This window comes from Solea senegalensis, linkage group LG6, assembly GCF_019176455.1.
Source record: "Solea senegalensis isolate Sse05_10M linkage group LG6, IFAPA_SoseM_1, whole genome shotgun sequence".
Taxonomy (NCBI): domain Eukaryota; kingdom Metazoa; phylum Chordata; class Actinopteri; order Pleuronectiformes; family Soleidae; genus Solea; species Solea senegalensis.
Window position 1 is genome coordinate 21,805,692 of NC_058026.1, and position 20,101 is coordinate 21,825,792.

Genomic DNA, 20,101 nt, shown 5'->3' on the forward strand with positions numbered 1-20,101 from the left:
ATAATTGTTTTAACATTGAATACATTTATTTTTCTTCAGTGTGAGGATGCTGGAAGTTAGGATACGCTGTCATATCCTGCCGCGGGGAAAATTAAGTGTAAAATGATTAAGAAATCTAGTAACTGCAGCTTACTGCAATATGCTCTTTACATTTTGCCTGCACTGTTTAAAAAAAAGAATAAAAAGAAATCGCAGTAGCAGGGTGTTCTTAGGCATGATTAGGCATCTCTCTGCATGATAATGTTAGTCATTTAAACACCTGAAAATCTAATGTGCACAAAATTGTTTCTAACACTTAAATGTCACCAAAAGACGCATTAAAAGGGGACACTGTTTTAAATCAGTCACGTTATGTGGTGACACAATGTGGTGATCATTTCTGTTTAACTGGTTTTACAAAAAAAAACTGTGTGCTTGTGTGAAGATGTGTGAATGTATGCGTGTGTGTGTGTGTGTGTGTGTGTGCGTGTTATTGATTAAAGTACCAAACTTCAGTGACCTGTGTATGTGTGTGTGAAGGCTCTTGACATTACAACTGTGATTAAATGCAAAACATCGTAGAATTAGCTGCAGAATTTTGAACTCTGTAGTTTGCATCGGCGCATGTTTAATCCAACGACATCAGATGCAGAACCGTCGTCACCTTCACTCCTTTTCATGTGCTCTTACAGTATGTCTGTCAAAACTAAACCTGTAGAACTGCTAACAAGTTTTTCTCTTATATGTAGTTCAACAGTTGAAGTGTGTGTTGTGTATATATACACAACGCACTGTGCTACCAATTTTAAAGCCTTGGTCAGGAATTGTTTGTCTTTATGCACAGTTTTCATTAGGAATCCTGAATCTAGTTGTTAATTTTATACACAAATCTTGTTAAATTATTTGTTTTCCATTGTCTTGTTTGTATTTGTAATGCCAAATGGAATAAAAGTGCCCATAGAAGAGGAAGAAGATGTGTCCGTGTTGGTTTTTGTCCTTCGTAGGTATCGTGCCTTCATAGCTGGATTGCCATGGCACAAAATCAAACATCCTAAGTTAAGGTTACACAGTTTGATTTTTGATGATCAATAATTAATTAATTAAAAAATATCAAATTTGATTCCCCACATCCTTTGGCTTATGGATTTACCTTCTGTCAAAATCTAGGTGTAAGATCTTTGTTGATTTCTTTTACTGCATTAACTAAAGCTCTGTTTAGGTCATTGCAGCCAGTATTTTGATTATTCACCTGTGACTTTCCTTTCCTGTGACCTGTCAAAATGGCTGGCTATCATTTATCCTCCTAAAGTTATCATGTTCCTGACTTCCTGAGAAAATAAAGACACTCAAATATACTCGATCTTAAAAACCTTCAGGAATCATGAAGATTTCAATAGTTCAGTGCTGTCTGGGTTAAATGCGAACAGTGCCGTTGTTGTACAGCAGGGGGCGCCAGAAAACGAGGTTTAAACCAAATAGCATTGGCCCCGCCCCCTTCCACAAACGATGCATTCCAGTGCAATTGTAAATGATCACACTGACGTTAAAATGCGATTATTACCCTAAAATTTGAAAAGTCGAAGAAATAAACATAGTTAACAAAGCCCAGAAAAACAACAGTCATCGGCATTGAATACGTTTGGAACCCAAATCGTTCTCTACAGATTTGAACCTTGAACCTTTCTACTTTTAAAGCGTTTTTCGTGTTTCCTGTCGCCGCAAACAAACTAACACTGAGCACAAAACACATGTCAACAGTATGTTAGAACAAGATGAGAACAATCTTAAGTTCATTGTTTTGTTTTTTACAATGCAATGCAATTTTATACATTTTCTCTTCAGTTCAGCGCACGGACGGTGGTGTTTACGAGGAGCAGTGAAGGTAACACGTCGTCATATCCTTCCGCGGGAAAATTCAGTAAATCCGATGTGACAACTTTCTTGTATGGATTATTAACAGAAGTTGAAGAATATTACTGGTTTAGCATATCAACGTTCGTCTGTGGATGGTGTTTGTACAACCAACGGGACAAAATGGTAAATAAATGTTCAACTTTTCCGTGATTTAACCAGTGACGACCGACGTTTATATTCGTCCGATATGGGCTACGGGCTAGCCAGTAAATGCTAAAGATAGTCACCTAGCTAAGATATAGCACTTATTCATTTCTTTTGCGGTATTCATTGAATCTTATAGTACCAACCGTAGGTTCTGCAACAACTATATTGGCTGTAATTCAGGATTCACCACCAAACTGTAATAGTACATTACGTAAATGCTGAGATTACAAACACAGACCAGAGTGTGATCTTACTTGTAAGTAATCTGTAGTAAAAATCGTCGCTTTCAATCAAATATTATAACATAACAGTGTAAACTGTAATAAAGTTGGGACAAATAAATACTAGCGAGTGTGATAACCAAGATGGTGAGACGTTGATTTTCTTTCTCGACAGTGCTCGCTGCTGCCGCAGGTGGCTGGAAATCATATTACAACAATACTGTTGGTGTGACGCAAATGGCAAATATGTCTTATTCTTTGTCCCTTGTGAAATAGTTAGGTTAATGGGAGAAAATACTGTCATTGTCATCAAGCTCAAGTATTAAGGACATGATTCAGCACTTTTTAGACAGCCTAATGACTGATTTACTCATAAAAATAATACATTATATTTATTAAGGTGTCTTTCTGGATGGAATTTGCATGTTCTCACTTGCTGGCTGCGTTAACGAGCTAAAATATAGTATAAATTTCCCTAACATGCCATTGATTTGTGATTAAGTAGTCATGTTTAAACGTCCTGTTGCAGTCAAAGAAGAAAGGACTGAGTTTGGAGGAGAAGAGAACTCGCATGATGGAAATCTTCTTTGAATCAGTAAGTTTGACATGTCGTACACCTTGTAACACAAACAACATCTTAATAAAGGAACCACAGTGTCTTGATATATTTACTGCTTGGATTTAATAACAATTCGTACAAGGGCATTGATTTGTTATTTCTCTTTAGGGAGGAGTCAAAAGCTAAAGTGCCAATTAAATAAACCTGCAGAGATGACTCACTGTATGTTGTGTTGTAGGAAAATCCTACTTAGTATATAATTAAGTAAGATAGCCCTGACATCCCTCTCCCGACTAGTGTTTTCAAGCTCCTCGTGCAGGACTCTGAGGCAGTCTGAGGCCAGATGAGATATACAGTATATGATGATAATTATCTACTTCTAATAAATCAAATGTCAAGATTTCAGCACTACACATGTACAAATCCAGAAAGTAAAGACTTTTACTGTTACGTCAAATAACTTTGAACTCATGAATATATCAGTGGTATTAATTGCAGGAGGAAAGAGGAAAGTGTGGTTAAAACCCTTAGACACTGATATGGACTTGTGATAGCTGTTAAATGGTTCTTGTTTCTGTTTTTTAATGGAAAACATTTTCTGGCCCTCTTTCTAGAAAGATGTGTTCCAGCTGAAAGACATTGAGAAGATTGCCCCCAAGACAAAGGGCATAGGTGAGTAATTGGCAACAGTTTCATGAGACCAATAACATAAACAGTGACTTTCTTTTAATGGTCTGCCCACATGTGCTTTGCCGGTCAAGTGCTCTGGTTTGCTGCCTGCATAACAAACTGCATACAGTACAGCCTTGTTTGTGTTCCACCTTCTCGTTTTTGCCTAAATAAATTAAACAATTTTGTAGATGTTTGTAGAGACACTGTTCTCTAGTTTTAGGGAAGAAAATATGATGGTGGGAGCAGAGTCTGTACACTTAAAACTTTGGGTTTGACATCAAAATATGAATATAGGACAACAGATCAGTATTTCAGCTTTACATTTACATTGAGATGTATTAAACAACTTAGAAAATAGCTTTGTTTGTTTATGGAACGCCACATTTTTCGTTGAGCAAAAGCATAGGAACAGACGGACTTGAATTAAATTTCAATTAATACCTCTTAATATTTAGTGGCAATCCTTTGGTGTGCGTTGTTTTGGATCTTTAACTACTTTTTGCCTCTCCTCTTGACAGTCTAGCAGAGCACAGATTGCAATTGGTTGGTATTGGTGCATCCCTACTCTAGAGTGAACTGTTATTGGGGGTCGCACTTCTGTTGATTCTGTTGTGATTGTTGTTAATAACCAAAACCTGGGAACTGCTGAGATGACTGTGAAATGACTGCAGCCTCACCGACTAAATTAAATTAACTCGTTAAAATGGATCTTCAGCACAGCATTTATCTGTACTTTGTGTGGAAAAGAAAGAACAAAACTTGTGCCTTAAAACCTGAAGAAAATGTGTGAGAATTTCACCAACTGAGTGAGCTTTAGCTGGATGATGAGAGGTTCAAAGCTTATTTCAGACCAGTTTGACCTACTTTTTTAGCCTGAATATCAAGAGATGAAGTGTTGGTGCTTGCCACTTTTGAAAGCTTTGAAGTTTTATCTGCAGATGCTGCTCTTGCAAGTCACCATTTAAAATAATAGATTTGTGAATATGTAAAATATAAACTAGTGACAACACACAGTGAACGATGCTGCATTTGCACTGTTATAAAGTAATGCAATGTAAATATTTAAGAAACAATTAAAGGTCAAATAAAACTGGGATGAAATGGCATGAATACAGAAGTTACCATGGTAACCAGGACTAGCTGTTGCTGTCTTTACTGTGATCTGTTTGTATAAGCAGGACCAGACCTATCAGTAATCTCATGGCGCAGAGTGCAGCTAAAAGATTTTGTGCTTCAGCTAAATGAAACTCTCAGTGTCAACATGGAGTCTTATATTATGCGTTTTCAAGGGGGGAAATGTGTAAAAACACAAGGTTTTAAAGTATTTGGTACTGCAGAGGAACAGAACCATGCTGTGTGTCTGGGTGAATTGAGGATGGTTTTTGTGTTCAAGTGGACAAAACATTAATCTGCTGAAACTGGATCTTGTTGCTGTGATTAAAAGCACATGTTTCTGACCTCTGTACTTGGGCATAATGTAGTTACTGAGTGATGGGGGAGGGGGGCAAAAAGAGAAGGTGCTTGCATTGCAAGCACCTTTTCCTGTAGAACAGGAGAAAATGTGGGAAATGGGCCAAGTAAATGATCTCAGCTGTTTTTAGTGGTAATACTGGTAAAAAAAAAAGTGGTCAAAAAGTCATCTGAATCATATGAACAGAAAAGACAAGCATGCAGAAAATGACAGCAGTAGAGTCAAACTCACAGGATGTGGTCAATACATCCACTAAGGTTTCTACATTTTCAATGATAATTTTTACTTTCACTATTATTCATCAACCTCTCAGGTCTCAGCACAGTTCAACCTCTTAATGCTGCAGATAAACTCTTTCACTTTCACAGTGGACTGGCTGTACAAACGTGTAGGAGTATCACGTTTCATCACCGACACTGTTCAAGATGTAACTCTGCTCTATTACATCCTCTCATGCGCTGCTCTTGCTGATAAATATAAATCGAGCAGATAGGCTGCAGATGTGTGGGTTTGATTTTCCTGAACACTTGCGTGCTAACTCCTGCCAGAAGTAGATCAAAAAATGGGACCTGATGCTGACTTGTATTCTTTCAACCATCTGGTTTAACACTGCATTCTTCTGTCATCATTTGCAGTTTGTATCACCAAAAAATCTCAGGACTTCTCAGAGAGTTTGTACTGGCTGTAGCTCAGTCAGTCACAAATTAAATATGTAGGAAATGAGCTTTGCTGGGAATGGAGTGTAATGGAAAATCAAGGAAAGTGGAACTTACAGTAAAGCTACAGTGTTTTTGGTCATTTTAGTTGTTGATGTTATTATTCTGCCTTTTGGTATGGTCTTTGTGAACAGATGCATGCATGCATGCATGCATTCATTCTTTGTCTACTGCTTCATCCTCCACATGAGGGCCCAAGGGCCACTGGAATCAATCCCAGCTGACGTAGGTCAAAAGGTGGAGTACACTGTAGACAGGTCGCTAGTCCATTGCAGAGCCAACACAGAAATGAACAACCGTTCCTTCTCACATTCACACCTATGGTCAGTTTAGAGTGTCCAAGTGACCTCTGCATGTTTTCTAGTAGGAAACTACTAGAAAACCTCGGCACAAACGGGGAGAACATGCAAACTCGGTCAGATAAGGTGGCAAACACAGTCCTTGTTGCTGCCTTGTGGTCTGTGAACAGAAATAATACACTTTACTAGCACAATAATGCGGTTGCCTCCCTCTCCCTTGACATACTGTAATGACACAATATAAACACTGCTATACTGAGGCCATATCCATACCACATAAATAAACTAACTCTGGGGCTGCATTTTATTATACATGAGGAAAAACGGATTCCTCTAGAAACGATGATGATTCATTTAACCACATTCACTTCCTGACTATCAGCTCTGAATGAAAGGCTCAGTTTAAACTCACTTATTTCAGTCTCGGTTTCACCTTATCATTGGTCTAATAAAAGAAATTCATTTCTACTTTCCAAAACATCTATCTCGTTAGTTATTCTCTCAGAATCAAGCAAAGAACTCCAGAGGAGAGCGTCATCTTCCTGTTTACTCTGACACGCACAGGCTCGATGTACCTGAGTGGTCATTTGATATATGTGCATTTTCAAGGGGCGCTACTACTACTTATTTTTTATCTGAAAACACATTTTTTAAATGTAATGAAGTTAGTGGTGGATGTGGAGTCATGTGTATCTGATGAGATTAATCAGCGTTATGTGAACTCATTTGAGAGGGGTTTGAATGTAATGGGCATTTGTTGATATATAGAAGTTGCACTCTACAGTTTTGAAATGTGAAGGTGTCTTTTCCTCTCTCTTTGCTGCTTGAAGCCCCCATGACTGTGAAGGATGTCCTGCAGAGCCTGGTGGATGACAACATGGTGGACTGTGAAAAAGTGGGCACATCCAACTACTACTGGGCCTTCCCCAGCAAGGCCTTAAACACTCGCAAGCACAAACTGGAGGAGCTGCAGAGACAGGTGAGACCCCACAGATTTGGTCAAACCAAGATGATTTTGTTTCTCAAAATCGGCTGCTGATACTGAACTAAGCAAAACATAAGAGCAGCAGGGAAAGGTGGTGTTTACAGCAAAGAGATTGTACAAAGAAAACAAAAGATTGTACAAAGAAACAAATAAATCAAATGAAAGTAAATGAAAAAGAGTGATTAAAGAAATCTGTTGACATTTAAAAATGTATACACAATATGTTACATTTCGGTACATTTTAAACCATTAAAGCTGTAATACCTATCTTAAAAAATGTTTTTAAAATCAATAAAAGTTTGTGATTCATCTTCTTGGAACAGGTAGGACTGGTCGAGCTGACACTGTTCAAACTATGTCATTGTCTAGGCCACCTGGAAAAATGACTTCATCATTCTAAAACTAAAAGAACAGGAACTGCTAGGGACATGAATGTTGCCTGTTGCCTCTTGAGGTAAAGGAGGAATTGTGATTAAATATGTGGATGTGAAAATACTTGGCATGCAAGAAGTTATGTAACAGCCATGTTGTGTGCACTATAGGTGCATTTAGGCATGATTACAAATGATGTGACATGCATGTGTGTTTATATTTATGTGTTTTGCAATGATCCCTTTGGAAAATATCACTGGTATCATTAATAATGATTGTAATGAACCATTGGTTTTCTAATATGTATGGAATTCAGTGCATGATATTCATAATGGGCCACACAGTTGGTATAGTGGTAAGCCAGTCGGAACAAGGGCCTTTCTGCATTGAGTTTGCATGTTTCTCCCCGTGTGTGTGCGCGTGTGTTTTCTCAGGGTTCTGCGGCTTCCTCCCACAGTCAAAAAAAATGGACAATAGGTGTGAGAGTAGGTGGTTGTTTGTCTATGTGTCCCTGTGATGGACTGGCGAACTTTCCAGGGTGTACCCCGCCTATCGCCCTATGTCAGCTGAGATTGGAACAGCTCCCACCTGTGACACTTATGTGGAGGATAGGGCAGGTAGAAGATGGATGGTTGGATGGATATTCATAATTTAAATGCTAAACTAAGCATATGTATATTCTGGCCTGAGATAATACATCAAAATGGTTGCCATTCACATTATTCTCTACTCTTCAGATAGCTTTCAGTCTCAAAAAGGTTGGTGAGTCCTGCAAAAAAAAGCGTTTTATTATTTGTACAAATAATGAGTTAATATGATACTGGTACTATAAAGTATAGCATGTGCTAAAATCCAATGTAATGTTGAATAAAAATAATATTAATAAGTAAAACACAATAATGTAATGTAACATTGATAATACACTGCCTGGCTAAAAAAAAGGCGCCACCTGGATTTAACTAAGCGAATAGGTAAAGGGTTGCTGCAGTTGGTCTGGTCTAGGTTCAGCAACATTATGTGCCCAAAGAATGAGGTCAGCTGACTACCTGAATATAATGAATGACCAGATTATTCCATGAATGCATTTTTTTCTTCCCTGATGACATGGGCATATTCCAAGATACGCAATGCCAGAAGACTGGCTCAGTGGCCCGACTCTCCCATCATCAATACAAGATCTTGGTGAAAAATGAATGCAACACTGGATGGAAATAAATCTTGTGACATTGCAGTAGCTTATGGAAACAATGCCACAGTGGGGCTGCCCGTGGCCAAGTGGAAAGGGAACTTGGCTTGTAATGGCCGGTTCAGTTCTCCACCAGGTCAAAAAGGCTGGGGTACCCCTGAGCAAGGTACCCAACCCCCATTGCTCCCACTACTCAGTGTGGTAGCCCACTGCTCCTAATTCTAGGATGGGTCAGATGCAGAGAAATAATTTCCCTAAGGGGATTAATAAGATTTAGATTTAGTGAATGAGTGCTGTAATCAAAGCTAAAGGCAGTCCAACGATGTGACCCTTTTTTTTTTAGGTGGCGACTTCTCTTTTGGCCAGGCAGTGTATTATGCAGTGATATGGACTGAAATGGTTTAACATAATGTTAAAGATGCTGATTCCCGTATTTCACGCATCGTGTTTTACATTAAGTGTGGCTGGTTTATGATAAGCACAGCTCAGAAAACACTTTGAGTAACTGAAGGTTAAGAGAGAAAATAGGGAAGAAAATGCAAATGAGCTTCTGAATACAGTCAAGTTCCTCTGAGTAAAAAGACAAGTAGTTAAATTATAGACAAACATTTTAATTATGTGTCCTTTAAAATCCTGCTTTCACATTTTTTTTATGTTCAAAAAGAATCAAAGGACTATCATGTCATGTTGGGAGAGGTTTTTGAGAGCAGAAAGTGTACACCACACCATCTTTGAATTCGCCGTCATCTGTGACGATGACCCATTTCCCTCTCCTGTTTCATGGCAGACAGATGGTGTGAGGGTGGTGACTCCACAAACACACAATTAAGCCACAATTAATGTTGGGCATGAGTTAAATGTCACAAAGCTGCGATCTGTCTCTAAATAATTTGGTTGTACCACAAGTAAAGCGATATACTGTGTCGCTGTGGTTGTGATTTAATTAATGATTGATCTTTAGACAAAAAATGAGTGATTGGTTGGGATACGCTGTAATTTCTAGATTATGAAGCATCTCATTTTGTTCCAGATTAATTACAAAATATGCTTTGACTTTTTCATAAATATGTATAAATTAAAATGTTTAGTCTGTGTACTCTGGTCAGCAGTCATGTTCTTATCTACTGTGTATCCATAGCAATAACTAATGTAAATATCGAGAATACTGAAATTAAATCCAATGTGTACAGTCTTCCGTTGCTTCAGCAAATTAATGTATTTGTCAGTATTACTCTATTAAAATGTTGAATTTCTTTATGTAAGGTCAAAAATGCACAGAAAACTAATCACATATTAAATGTTACATTTTTTTTATTTGTTGGTACTTTTCGTTTTTATGACGTATGAAACATTTAAAACTACTGTGTGTGTATTTTAATATGTACTGTGCTAAATTTCCCGTTCATCTGTTTTTCTTGAAAGGTTTCTGACGCAAAACAGCGAAAAGTGAATTTAGAAAAAGTGGTTGAAAAGGCGAAAGTAGGACGCCAAGACACGGTGAGAAGATTTTCACATGGCTTCCTCTCTCTCTATTTATTTCAACATAACGTAAAATGAATGGAATGGAGCATGTAAGTGAGACGTACATGAAACGCTCTGTGCAGAAGGAGAGAAGCTCCCTGTTGAAGGAGCTGCAGGCTCTGAGAGAAGAGCGAACTCAGCTGCAGGCCGACTTGGAGAAGTACAGAGAGTGTGACCCAGAGGTTGTTGAGGAGATGAGTGAGTACAGACACATCCTGAGTGTGTTTTTCTTTCAACGTCACCTTCAGGTTTTTACTTTATTCCAAGTTTCAGTACTGTGATATGTTTGCAGGGCCACAGTATTAAAGCTAGAGTAAGTGTATGTGATGTTTTGGCCAGTGAGTGTTTTTGGTAATTTGTGTTAAATAAAGGAAATGATTCTCATTGAAGAAATAGAGTTCAGGTGTATGAGGTGTTTCAAAGCGGCAGATGGTGCTGTTTTGGATCCAATGAAGATCCCTTATTTAAATGACATGACAGACTGAGTGGGACAACATCCAAGAAACGCCTCCCATAAATTGGCAAATATCACTGGTACATTTGGCAGCCATTAACACTTCCACCCATTTTAAGCAATTTGAATAAACCTTTTTTTTGTCTTTTGTTTATGATAAATGCTTTATAATTGAGCCTCCTTGCCTTTTTAACCTGTTCCAACACATCAATCAGTCTATGCGGAGACATTAATAGAGACAATGCCTCACCAGTGTTGCTATGAACCTGGCCAGCAGTCAAAAGCGCCCACTCGTATTGCTAAAAAAAGACAAGCAGATTGTGGCAAAACATATTTTACATGCTTAAATTTCCTCTTCCCACATTTCATCAAACACTGCTCTGGATTTTCATGCATCCAAATACATAATGAACCATGCCTGCATGAGAGTGCTCAAAACTAATAAAAAATACAGTTAGAAAAAACAAATCTCGCAGTTTGTGTGAGACTGAAGATGAAACCCCTTTTGCTCCTCTACGTCTTGTATTCTATAAAATATCATTCTGTTCTCAGGAACAGATTTGATGTTGGTATGTATTTGAATTCATATCACATCATATGTTGTCATAAGGAGACACATTCTGGTCACATTTTAATGCCAGGTGTGAACAGTTGTACTTGTGGTCGGATCACTGCAAACAGATGTTAATACCCGGTCTGAATGTGGCCTTCATATGTCAAACAACTCAACAGGATTTTTGAGTTGCCATTATTTGCCACAGCTGACCTCTTCTGTGATTTTACTGCAGCAGCAGTCTCATATCCTCTCAGTAAAACTCAAACATGAGGAAGGAGAAGTGGTACGGACTCATCTGTTATCTGTTCTCTTCTGAACACTTTGCACTTTGCATTAGCTTTAATTGGAGTCTAAATGGACGAAGTTAACTTTTATGATGCAGAGACCACTGTCAATGACCCGTTACCTGGGTGTGGTACACCTGTTTTCTGGTATGGCCACACTGTACGCAGCTATTAGTGGTATTACAAAACTTCTCTGCTGCTTTGTGTTCATGTCACAGGTGACCTGCAGTAAGGGGTGTGTTACTTAATGTGCAAACCTGTGGAGAATGTGTCATAAAAAAATCTGGTCCGTTTACCTGCACCTCCCAGTGTTGCATCAGACATTCGTTCAACCTACAAAAAGCTGGGCTGGTTTTTTTCCACTGTAGCATCAAAATATTGTCTCATTGTCGCACATTAAATCGTTTGATATTCTCAAATAATTTGAAATTTCAGCAACAAGTTGCTATAAGTTTGTGTTAAAGGTATGTGACCCAAGAGATAAAACTATATTATGTTTATGATAAAGCTTAACTACTATTACTTTAACATAGAGACAATTAGTTTATTAACAGACAATTTTGACCACCAAATATTTAAAATGCTAAATATACAGATTATTTTCTCAGGTGTGAATAATTGGTTGTTAACCTTTTACGGCTTTAATTAAATAGAAAATAAATATTCTGTAATATTTAAATATATCATTGTGTGTGTGTGTGTGTGTTCAGAAATTACAAAATGAGGTGAAATAAGGACTGGACTCGTATAATTCTCCAATATTGTCAACCGTGTTAAGAAATTGTACATCGATAGATGGATACTTTCACCCAAGTATTAGGGCCAAACTGAAGAAAGACATTTTTAATCTTATGAGAATAAAGACGTAATATTATTATACTGCAACTTGCGCCAACACGAGGAACGTGGAGCATTTTGTGAAGTTATATTTTGGTTTGGGCTTCACAAACAAAGGAAATATTGAATCTTTTGGCACATCAGCACCACATTATCATTAGCATCAGGATAATTTTGCGAGATTGTGCAAGAAACTGAGTCTCTCTTTTTGGAGGAGGAGGAAATGGCTGTTAGTGGTCGACTACAAGGCCAGCAGTGGTTATGTCAGCTTTCTGTTGCTATTTAAGAGCTCAACAAGGCTAGGCCCATGAGCAAACAACGCCAGCTATACGAGGTACAAACATAAACAAAGAGGGATAACATCATAAAACCTGAAGAATAAAAGCATCATACAAAACCAGCACTCCCATAAAGGGTAAATAAATACATAAATAAAAAAGAGGAGTCAATCTAAATGCATGTCTTCATGTGTTTATCACTGTGATGACGTAACAAATGAGTTTTTAGGTTTATAGCGCTGAACTCGGTATCGTCTGCCTGACGATAACGGCTCATATTGACAGTGCAAACATGAGAGGGGCAACAGAGATTCTCTGGGAATGTTTAAGTCCATGACTAATTCCACTATAAACCAAACCTAGAATATTTTACAACAGGTTAATTAATTAAAGAAATGTGTCAACATATTGATGAATAAAAAGTGTCATTAGACATGTAGGTCAGAGACTCTATGGTAGTTCTTTATCAAGTGCAGCCTGAGGCGTGGTTTTGGAGGAATGTCCACTACTTTGAATCAAAAAACAGCAAAGTTGCTGATTCATGTTGGGGGGTCAACAGAAATCTATTTAAAGTGAAAACCGGTACTGTAGCTCGACACTAATGTTTTTAGACAGCTGCTGACACAGTGTACAGACCAGACATTCTTCAGATCATAGATAATACAGTCATGTGAGATGTGGCGAAATTCCAAAATGTAGACTTTTCATCATATTATGTAAAGGTGTTATCATGCATCCCAGATAAACAAGTTCATGGTCACATTATGATTACCTGCACAAACTTCACCTCTGCTTCCTGTGATGAACCCATCAACAAATAGCCATTTAAGCCTCAGTCCCAGCTCCTGGATTGTACAGTTGTGTTGTCAGTGTTATACTTGCAATGCAAGGAGTTGTAGATTATCCATCTCTGATTATGTTTCTTCGAAATCAGTTGGAAACTCGGTTGGTGTAATGGTTAGCACTCTGGCCTTTGCAGCAAGTTTTCTCCCACATTCCAAAAACATGCAATATGGGGATTAGGTAAATTGGACACAGAGTGAGAGTGAATGGTTGTTTGTTTGTACGTGTCCCTGTGATGGACTGGTGACCTGTCTAGGGTGTACCCCGCCTTTCGCCCTATGTCAGCTGGGATTGGCACCGGTAACCCTCATGTGGAGAATTAAGTGGTAGAAGATGAGTGATTGTAGCAAAGTGGTGCTGTTACATCAACTCTTGGTGACCCTTGTTTTTATAGCTGTCCAAACAGAATCCTAAAATGCAAAATTTCACTTCAGTATTTCATGTCAATGTGTAATGATTGTATACTCTTGTTTTAAATGAAAATATAATGGAATTATAGAAGTGTAGATTATCTTTTATCCAGGGCCTTCTTCACCTTAATGCGACATGTAAACAAAGTTTTTGAATGTGGAGGAGCATTGTGATCTTTGACGGTGTTTTATTCTAGAGAAAGCTAATTATTCAACTCTTTCCAGATCTGGCTCCTCTCATTGAAAGTTAAAGCTACAGAAACATTCACAACTGCTGTGGACCTAGTGCAGGTTTTTGTATTGTGTTCAATTGAATCAATAGTTCACTTAAATTAGATAGACAAGTCTAATAGTTTAATGAGATTGGAGAAATATATCTTGTGCTTTCACGTTTATTACTGTCTCCACTTGCCTACAGTTCGTGTTTTTGAACTACACGTCACACAGATAACCGTCTCCCTCCAGCAAAACTTGGATTTTATCACAAGAGCTTTGTGCAACTCTGCTGATTGTGTATGTTATGTCTACACTTGAAAGGGTTAAGAGTGAACTTGCACAATGGACCCGCTCAGACCTGTTCATCTTCATGCAGATGCTCATTGGTTGTGTGTCCCTATAGAAAACATCTGTTGAAATTTACAAAAAAAAATAACTTGACCAAAATCAATTTTTTTGCCTCTACAAAAACTGTTCCTGTCAATAATAATTTGCTTTCAGTGGTCAAAACCCAAGCTTGACATGCTTTGTCTTAAGCTCTGCTCACATGAAACCAGATCCCCACTAATTATTATGTACATGTTTTTGCATATTTGGACTTGTAGGTCCTGATCCCTGAGCATGTTTGACACTGGCTACCTCACTCATAGATACCAATATGCTAAAGTTACAGCACGTCTATTAAATTTAGCTGAAACCTAAATTTAAATGCATGTGACTTGTACTCTGGGTTGTGACGGCTAAATGCACCGTCACATTCATGCAGAAAGAGCTCATACTGTACCTCCATTAACATTTAAAACACCTAAGCTCACAATGTTAAATTTATAAAAAAAGAAAAGAAAACAGGATTCTCTCCAAAATGTAATTTGTCTTTGATTCAAGCCCCACCTCTCCACAAAATGTAAACTTGTGCCAAAGACAAAGTAGACAGACAACATTCAATTTACCCTGACTTTGTCATGTTTAAATGTTGAATTGTTGCCACGCCCTTAGCTGCCAGAAACCCACAGTGATCACAGAGCGGCAACGTGAGGTTTAAAACCACCAAAACAAGGAAGGGCAGACGATGCTTCAAAGATCAATGTGCATGGCATTTATTTATTACAAAATACACTTTTAAAACATATGTCAAAGGAACCCCATTGCAATATACACCTATATACTGTATATATATTTACATTGTTGTGTGTGTGTATACTGTGTACTATATTATGTTGTACAGCATGATATTAAGGTTGAATATTCATGTGTGACACAATGTTTTGAATGTGCCGTGTGGACATTTGGCCAGGGACAACAAAAATGATTGTGTTATTTAGTTTCTGTTGATCAGTGAATGTTTTCAATTAATTCATCTTGAATTCAAAACAAATGAGCAGGTCAGAAAACCACATGTCGTGTTTCTCTTGGCATACCAATTCTCAGCTACAAAGTGAATAAATAATTATTGTAATTAATTTGACTTTGTGTTGCTCTTTATGTTATCAACCTGGTTTCTAGTTATTATTGTTATTATTTATTTTGTTAATACTCTTATTAAAACTACAAAGATTGCATAATTGCGCCGTGTCAACTGCACCAGGTATAGATGAGTTCCACTGTTAAAAGATTAGTTTTAGCTACTGTTAAATTCCAGGTGCACTGGTACTTAATGATGTCACCTGCTTTTGTTAACCTGGTTCAATTTTTATAAAAACAAACAAGTTCCATCATATTTTTCTTCAGCTGCTTAATGTGAATATTTTCTGGTTTCTTTGCTCCATATAACAAAGAAATCTTTAAAACTGAATAATATGGTTGGATATGGAAATAATATGGATAAAAATAGTTAGTTGCAGCCCTAATTTTGTTAATGGTATTCAGGGATGTGCACTGTTATTTCGTTTGGTGTTGGTTTCAGCTGTGCATTTTGCTGTCTTTCTTTACGAGTGCATCCTCTGTCTTATTCATTCCCTCACTCTGCTCTGTTTCACTCTCATGTTACTACTGATTGTTCATACAAAGACGCAGCGCAAGAGATAGTTCATGGTGTCCTCTTAATGTGGACAAACTGACCCCCAACATGAAAGTTGGGCCAAAATATCAGCGTTTATTTTCTCTTTCTTTAAATGCACTGCTACTCATCCTGCTGCAGCTGCTCAACCTGAACCCGGAAACAGTGTTGCTACAGCTGTTTTTATATTAATTTATGAGACACTTTTAACTGTAAAGGAAATCATATAAAAACACAGACCTTGGGTAAAATAAACCCTCAGTACTTTTGATGCAGAATACATTTTCACCTGGTAGGGTGAGAGATTTTCAACTAAGCATTAAGCATTTATGCAGGCAGACATAGGGTGAGTCTTGGTCATAAATGCATATTACCGTTGTAATTTTTTATGGGAAAATGCTGTGCAACTCGTTATTTGGGTGTTAATCTTTTGAAATTGGTCCGTGTTTTGTGGATGTCTTCCCTTTTCATCGCAGAGATGTGAGGATGTAATGATTTAATCATTGCAACGGTGACAAAAAAATGTTGCATGCACCTGATGGAATAAAAGTTACACATTGCAGTTATGATTCGTAATGTATGTTTTGATCATATAATGTGTGTTTTACAGGAAAGTCCAACGTCGTCGCTAAAGAAGCTGTTTCCAGGTGGACAGGTAAGTCATTATCTTACAAACATACAAGTATAATAAGTCTGGAATCAATTTTTAATTTAATAAATTAAATTAAATTTAATGAATCATTATTGCTCAGTTGTTTTTGATTATCAAAAAATGAATACATTTTTCTGTTTAAGGTTGCAGCTTCTCAATCTACTTCAAAACAACACTGAAATAGATTAAGTGATTATTGAATATGATCATTTGTAAGGCTGTATCTCATTTGTAACTAATTATTTTTCAAGTCAGGGGTTTATTTGTGTAAACTAGTTGTAAGAATGCTGCTTCCCCTTTAAGAGCCGGGCAAGTGAGAGAGAGAGAGCGATGTGTATGTGAAGAGAGAGAAGCCAGCATGGGCAGAGTTAGCATTAGTCACTATGAAGTGGAGTAAATATGTGTTGTGTTCCAAGCCTGTTGAGAGAAAAACGCTCAGACTCTTCCAGATCAACCTCAGAGTGTCTGTCTGTTCTTCCCCTGTCTGTAGAAGTAAGAGTGTTAACCTGAAGCAGGTAATAATATCTCCCCTGCTCTTTCCCGACAGAGCAGAGCAGGAAAGTTAACACTACATTGAAGATAATCAACTACAATTATGTTGATCTACATATGGTCATTCCTAATTTGTCCCCTGGGGTCACATTTTTATTAGCCCCACTTTAGTTTTAGGAATACTACATAGATGTGTAGTAAAATAATTGGCATGGTCTAATCATATGTGAAATACTAGAATTTTTAGTTCGAGATACCTGTGACTAAATGTTTTATACCATAACATTTTCAGGTTTTTCATATTATGTTTTGTAAAAAAAGGTTCATTATATGTAAAACAAAGGGAAAACATTGGATTTCTTGTTGTTTACACGTCATCATGCTTATATTTTACCGGCCCACTTGAGATCAGACTGCTCTGTATGTGGCGCCTGATTTCAATGAGTTTGACACCCCTGACTTAAGTCATCAATTCAAAAATTACTTTTCAACTGATTATGAAATTATTAAAAATGTATCACATCAAGTAAAAGTCCCAGACATAAATTAAATAAAAACAGTTATTGCAGAAAGTCTCTCAGTATTTGGTACAAAAATGACTGACACTCTTTAAAGCATTGAAATTTCCAGGCTGTAGGGTCACTTTGTGTTCAGCTTGTCACCAACTGCTAGTCAGCACACAGACACTCTGTGTGTATTAGTTGACCTGAGCGGTATCCTTGGAGACAGCTGACCTTTTGGGATCATGGTAACCAGTCTCGGCTTGTGGTGTTTTGACACTTGAGGTCAACAAAGTCATGTTGCCAGTTTGGCTGCCATAGAATTACACTCCTTTTAAGAAACCGTGACTCATACCTGACTTTTCCAAAAGATTTTAAATACATTTCTTTCCTCTGCACTGTAATGCCATGTATATTCTGTTCACCAATTGCACGAATGACTAAAAGCAATTGGTTACATTTTCCTTAGAAACATTACTTTGGGTGGCAGGAAACTTGACAGTTCACAACTTTGAGCCCTTTTAAACGGTCAAAAGGTGCATTCATTGCCACAGTTGTAGCTTGCATTATCCCTGCAGTAAAGTAACCCTCCCTCTGAACGTGTTGCGTTGCCCGTGGTTTCATGTGAACTTCCTGTGTGTAGCTGCAACCTGTAGCCTTGCCTCACTGAGACACACCCACACAAAGACAGACACTCTCAGACAAGCCCTGACACAGTAACTCGCTTGTACTTCACTACATATTGCCAAATGAGAATTGTTGTACAGTGATATGTATGCTGGTTGCCCACTGCGCAGGTGTAAATGTGAAATGTTTAATGCTCAACTATACAGAGGGTTATATGATTTACCCTTTATCAGTCGCTGTTATTGAATGCAAGGCAGTGTTTAAGTGCTCCGTTTATACAGTATTCAAAGAATATTAATTTTTAGATTGGACAACAGGAGAGGAGTCTGCATGTTTGTTTTGTACACATGTGCCTATGTGTTGCAAACCACAGGCCAAAAATAAAGAACATCAGAGAATAAAAAACTTCAGCGTCATAGTCGAAAACTTTTTTCCCATTTCTGTTTCCAGATAATGTTTTTGCCATTAAGTCTTGGACAAAGAAGAAATTTGCCTTTGATGACAGCCACATTAATAAAGCCTTTGGGATCCCCGAAGACTTTGACTACATGGACTAATTGCTTTTCTGCTGTTGCTCATGGACGCAGTAAACAAAATATAAAAGAGCTTTAGTTTGAAGTGTTTGTACCTGGTCTCTGCATTTCTAGTTTCAGGCATTAAAATATATATATATAAAAAAGCCCTGGGAGCTAAGATGGATATCTGTGATTTTGCTGCACCAGATGGATTTAAACAGCAGATATGTTTCTTTGGTGCAACCAGAGAAGAGACTGAACTGGCCATTAGTGGCTGTGAGGGGTGAGAGGTTTCTGTGATGAACAGAACACAGCAGCTGGACTTTTGGGACACCTGTTTGTGTGAAAACTAAGAACTCCATGTCGATGATGGAAAAGAATCAACACTTAAACCTGTATGTTATGCCAGAGATCTAATTTATATGGTTTAAGCAGATGGCTTAGTATCATATGCTGGTGCACCTTTTCCTTTTCATTTTTTTGTATTTCCTAATAGGGGCAAAAGGAAAACCTAAATGTAAACAAACGCTAGTTCTATTGATTTATAAAAAAGTTATGTGGGATAATTACAGAGGATGTGTTCTGTCTGAAAGTGCTGCAAATTCATTTCCCTTTTTTTGTAGAATGACTTGTTTCTAATAAAACAGCCCCTTTTTCAAACCAGTGTTTGCAGCTACATGCTTTCATTCAAAAACTTGTTAAACAGTAAACAAATGCATTTACGCTAGGCCCGCAAATCTTTTGTGTTTTCGGTTCTTTACAAATAGCTGCTGGAATGTTGCAAAATCAGTCGCAGGAGTTTTTTTTTTTTTTTAGCATTCACTTTCTGTTTGAACAGAAAAGGTACATTGTTGTCCTGATACGTCCAGAATGACCCCTGCTTTATTTTTTTCCCCCTCCCTTTTTCTGTCAAACCAGATGCAAAACAGGTAGTTGTGTGTTTTGTGCTTCCTCAGTGGCCCTGTTATTGGACTCAGTCTGTGTTGATTTAAATGTACTTTTCTTGATTTTTTTCTCTAGATTTCTTACAAGCAAAGTAATGATATGCAAACAAGTTTGTAGTTTTTTTTTAAATTATTATTCGCATATGTTTCCTAATGCAGTTGTTTTGTTTGTAAGCCATTAAAGGTATGATATAAATAAGTAAGAATATTTTGGTATTAAGCGGCACATTTATTATGGTGGACAGGACAGAGGGTAGCCTTGTGAATATAGGTGTCTATTAATGTTATTAATGCATACGTTCATATTGCAAATGCTTGTATTCTTGCATGTTTATTTATTGTGGCAACCCTAATGGCCTTGTTAGAAGTACTCTACTGACTAGCAACACTGACCCAGCAAAGGGAAAAAAACCAAAATACCTAGCAATAGTTTGTTTGGTGGAGCTGACACGCCT

General features: G+C 37.6%; 1 protein-coding gene across 3 annotated transcripts; it reads left to right on the forward strand.

Moving 5' to 3' along the window:
* The first annotated feature begins 1,856 nt into the window (after positions 1–1,856).
* On the forward strand, positions 1,857–19,362 carry mnd1 (meiotic nuclear divisions 1 homolog (S. cerevisiae)). 3 transcript variants are annotated; one of them, XM_044028028.1, is made up of 9 exons: positions 1,857–2,016; positions 2,437–2,454; positions 2,791–2,856; positions 3,435–3,492; positions 6,809–6,957; positions 9,944–10,018; positions 10,126–10,240; positions 16,527–16,571; positions 18,638–19,362. In XM_044028028.1, exons 1-9 carry the CDS (start codon positions 2,014–2,016, stop codon positions 18,742–18,744), a joined length of 636 nt encoding a protein of 211 aa, XP_043883963.1. In that variant the 5' UTR covers positions 1,857–2,013; the 3' UTR covers positions 18,745–19,362. The 3 variants fall into 3 exon arrangements, with proteins under 3 accessions (XP_043883963.1, XP_043883964.1, XP_043883965.1); XM_044028029.1 differs by lacking the exon at positions 2,437–2,454; XM_044028030.1 differs by lacking the exons at positions 1,857–2,016; positions 2,437–2,454 and adding an exon at positions 2,462–2,501.
* Positions 19,363–20,101: the final 739 nt, after the last annotated feature.

Bases quoted from the DNA above. Each gene is read 5' to 3' on its own strand.
- mnd1 (XM_044028028.1), top strand. The intron at 6,958-9,943 runs GTGAGACCCCAC...TTTTCTTGAAAG, and splicing joins TGGAGGAGCTGCAGAGACAG to GTTTCTGACGCAAAACAGCG. The intron at 16,572-18,637 runs GTAAGTCATTAT...TTCTGTTTCCAG, and splicing joins AGCTGTTTCCAGGTGGACAG to ATAATGTTTTTGCCATTAAG.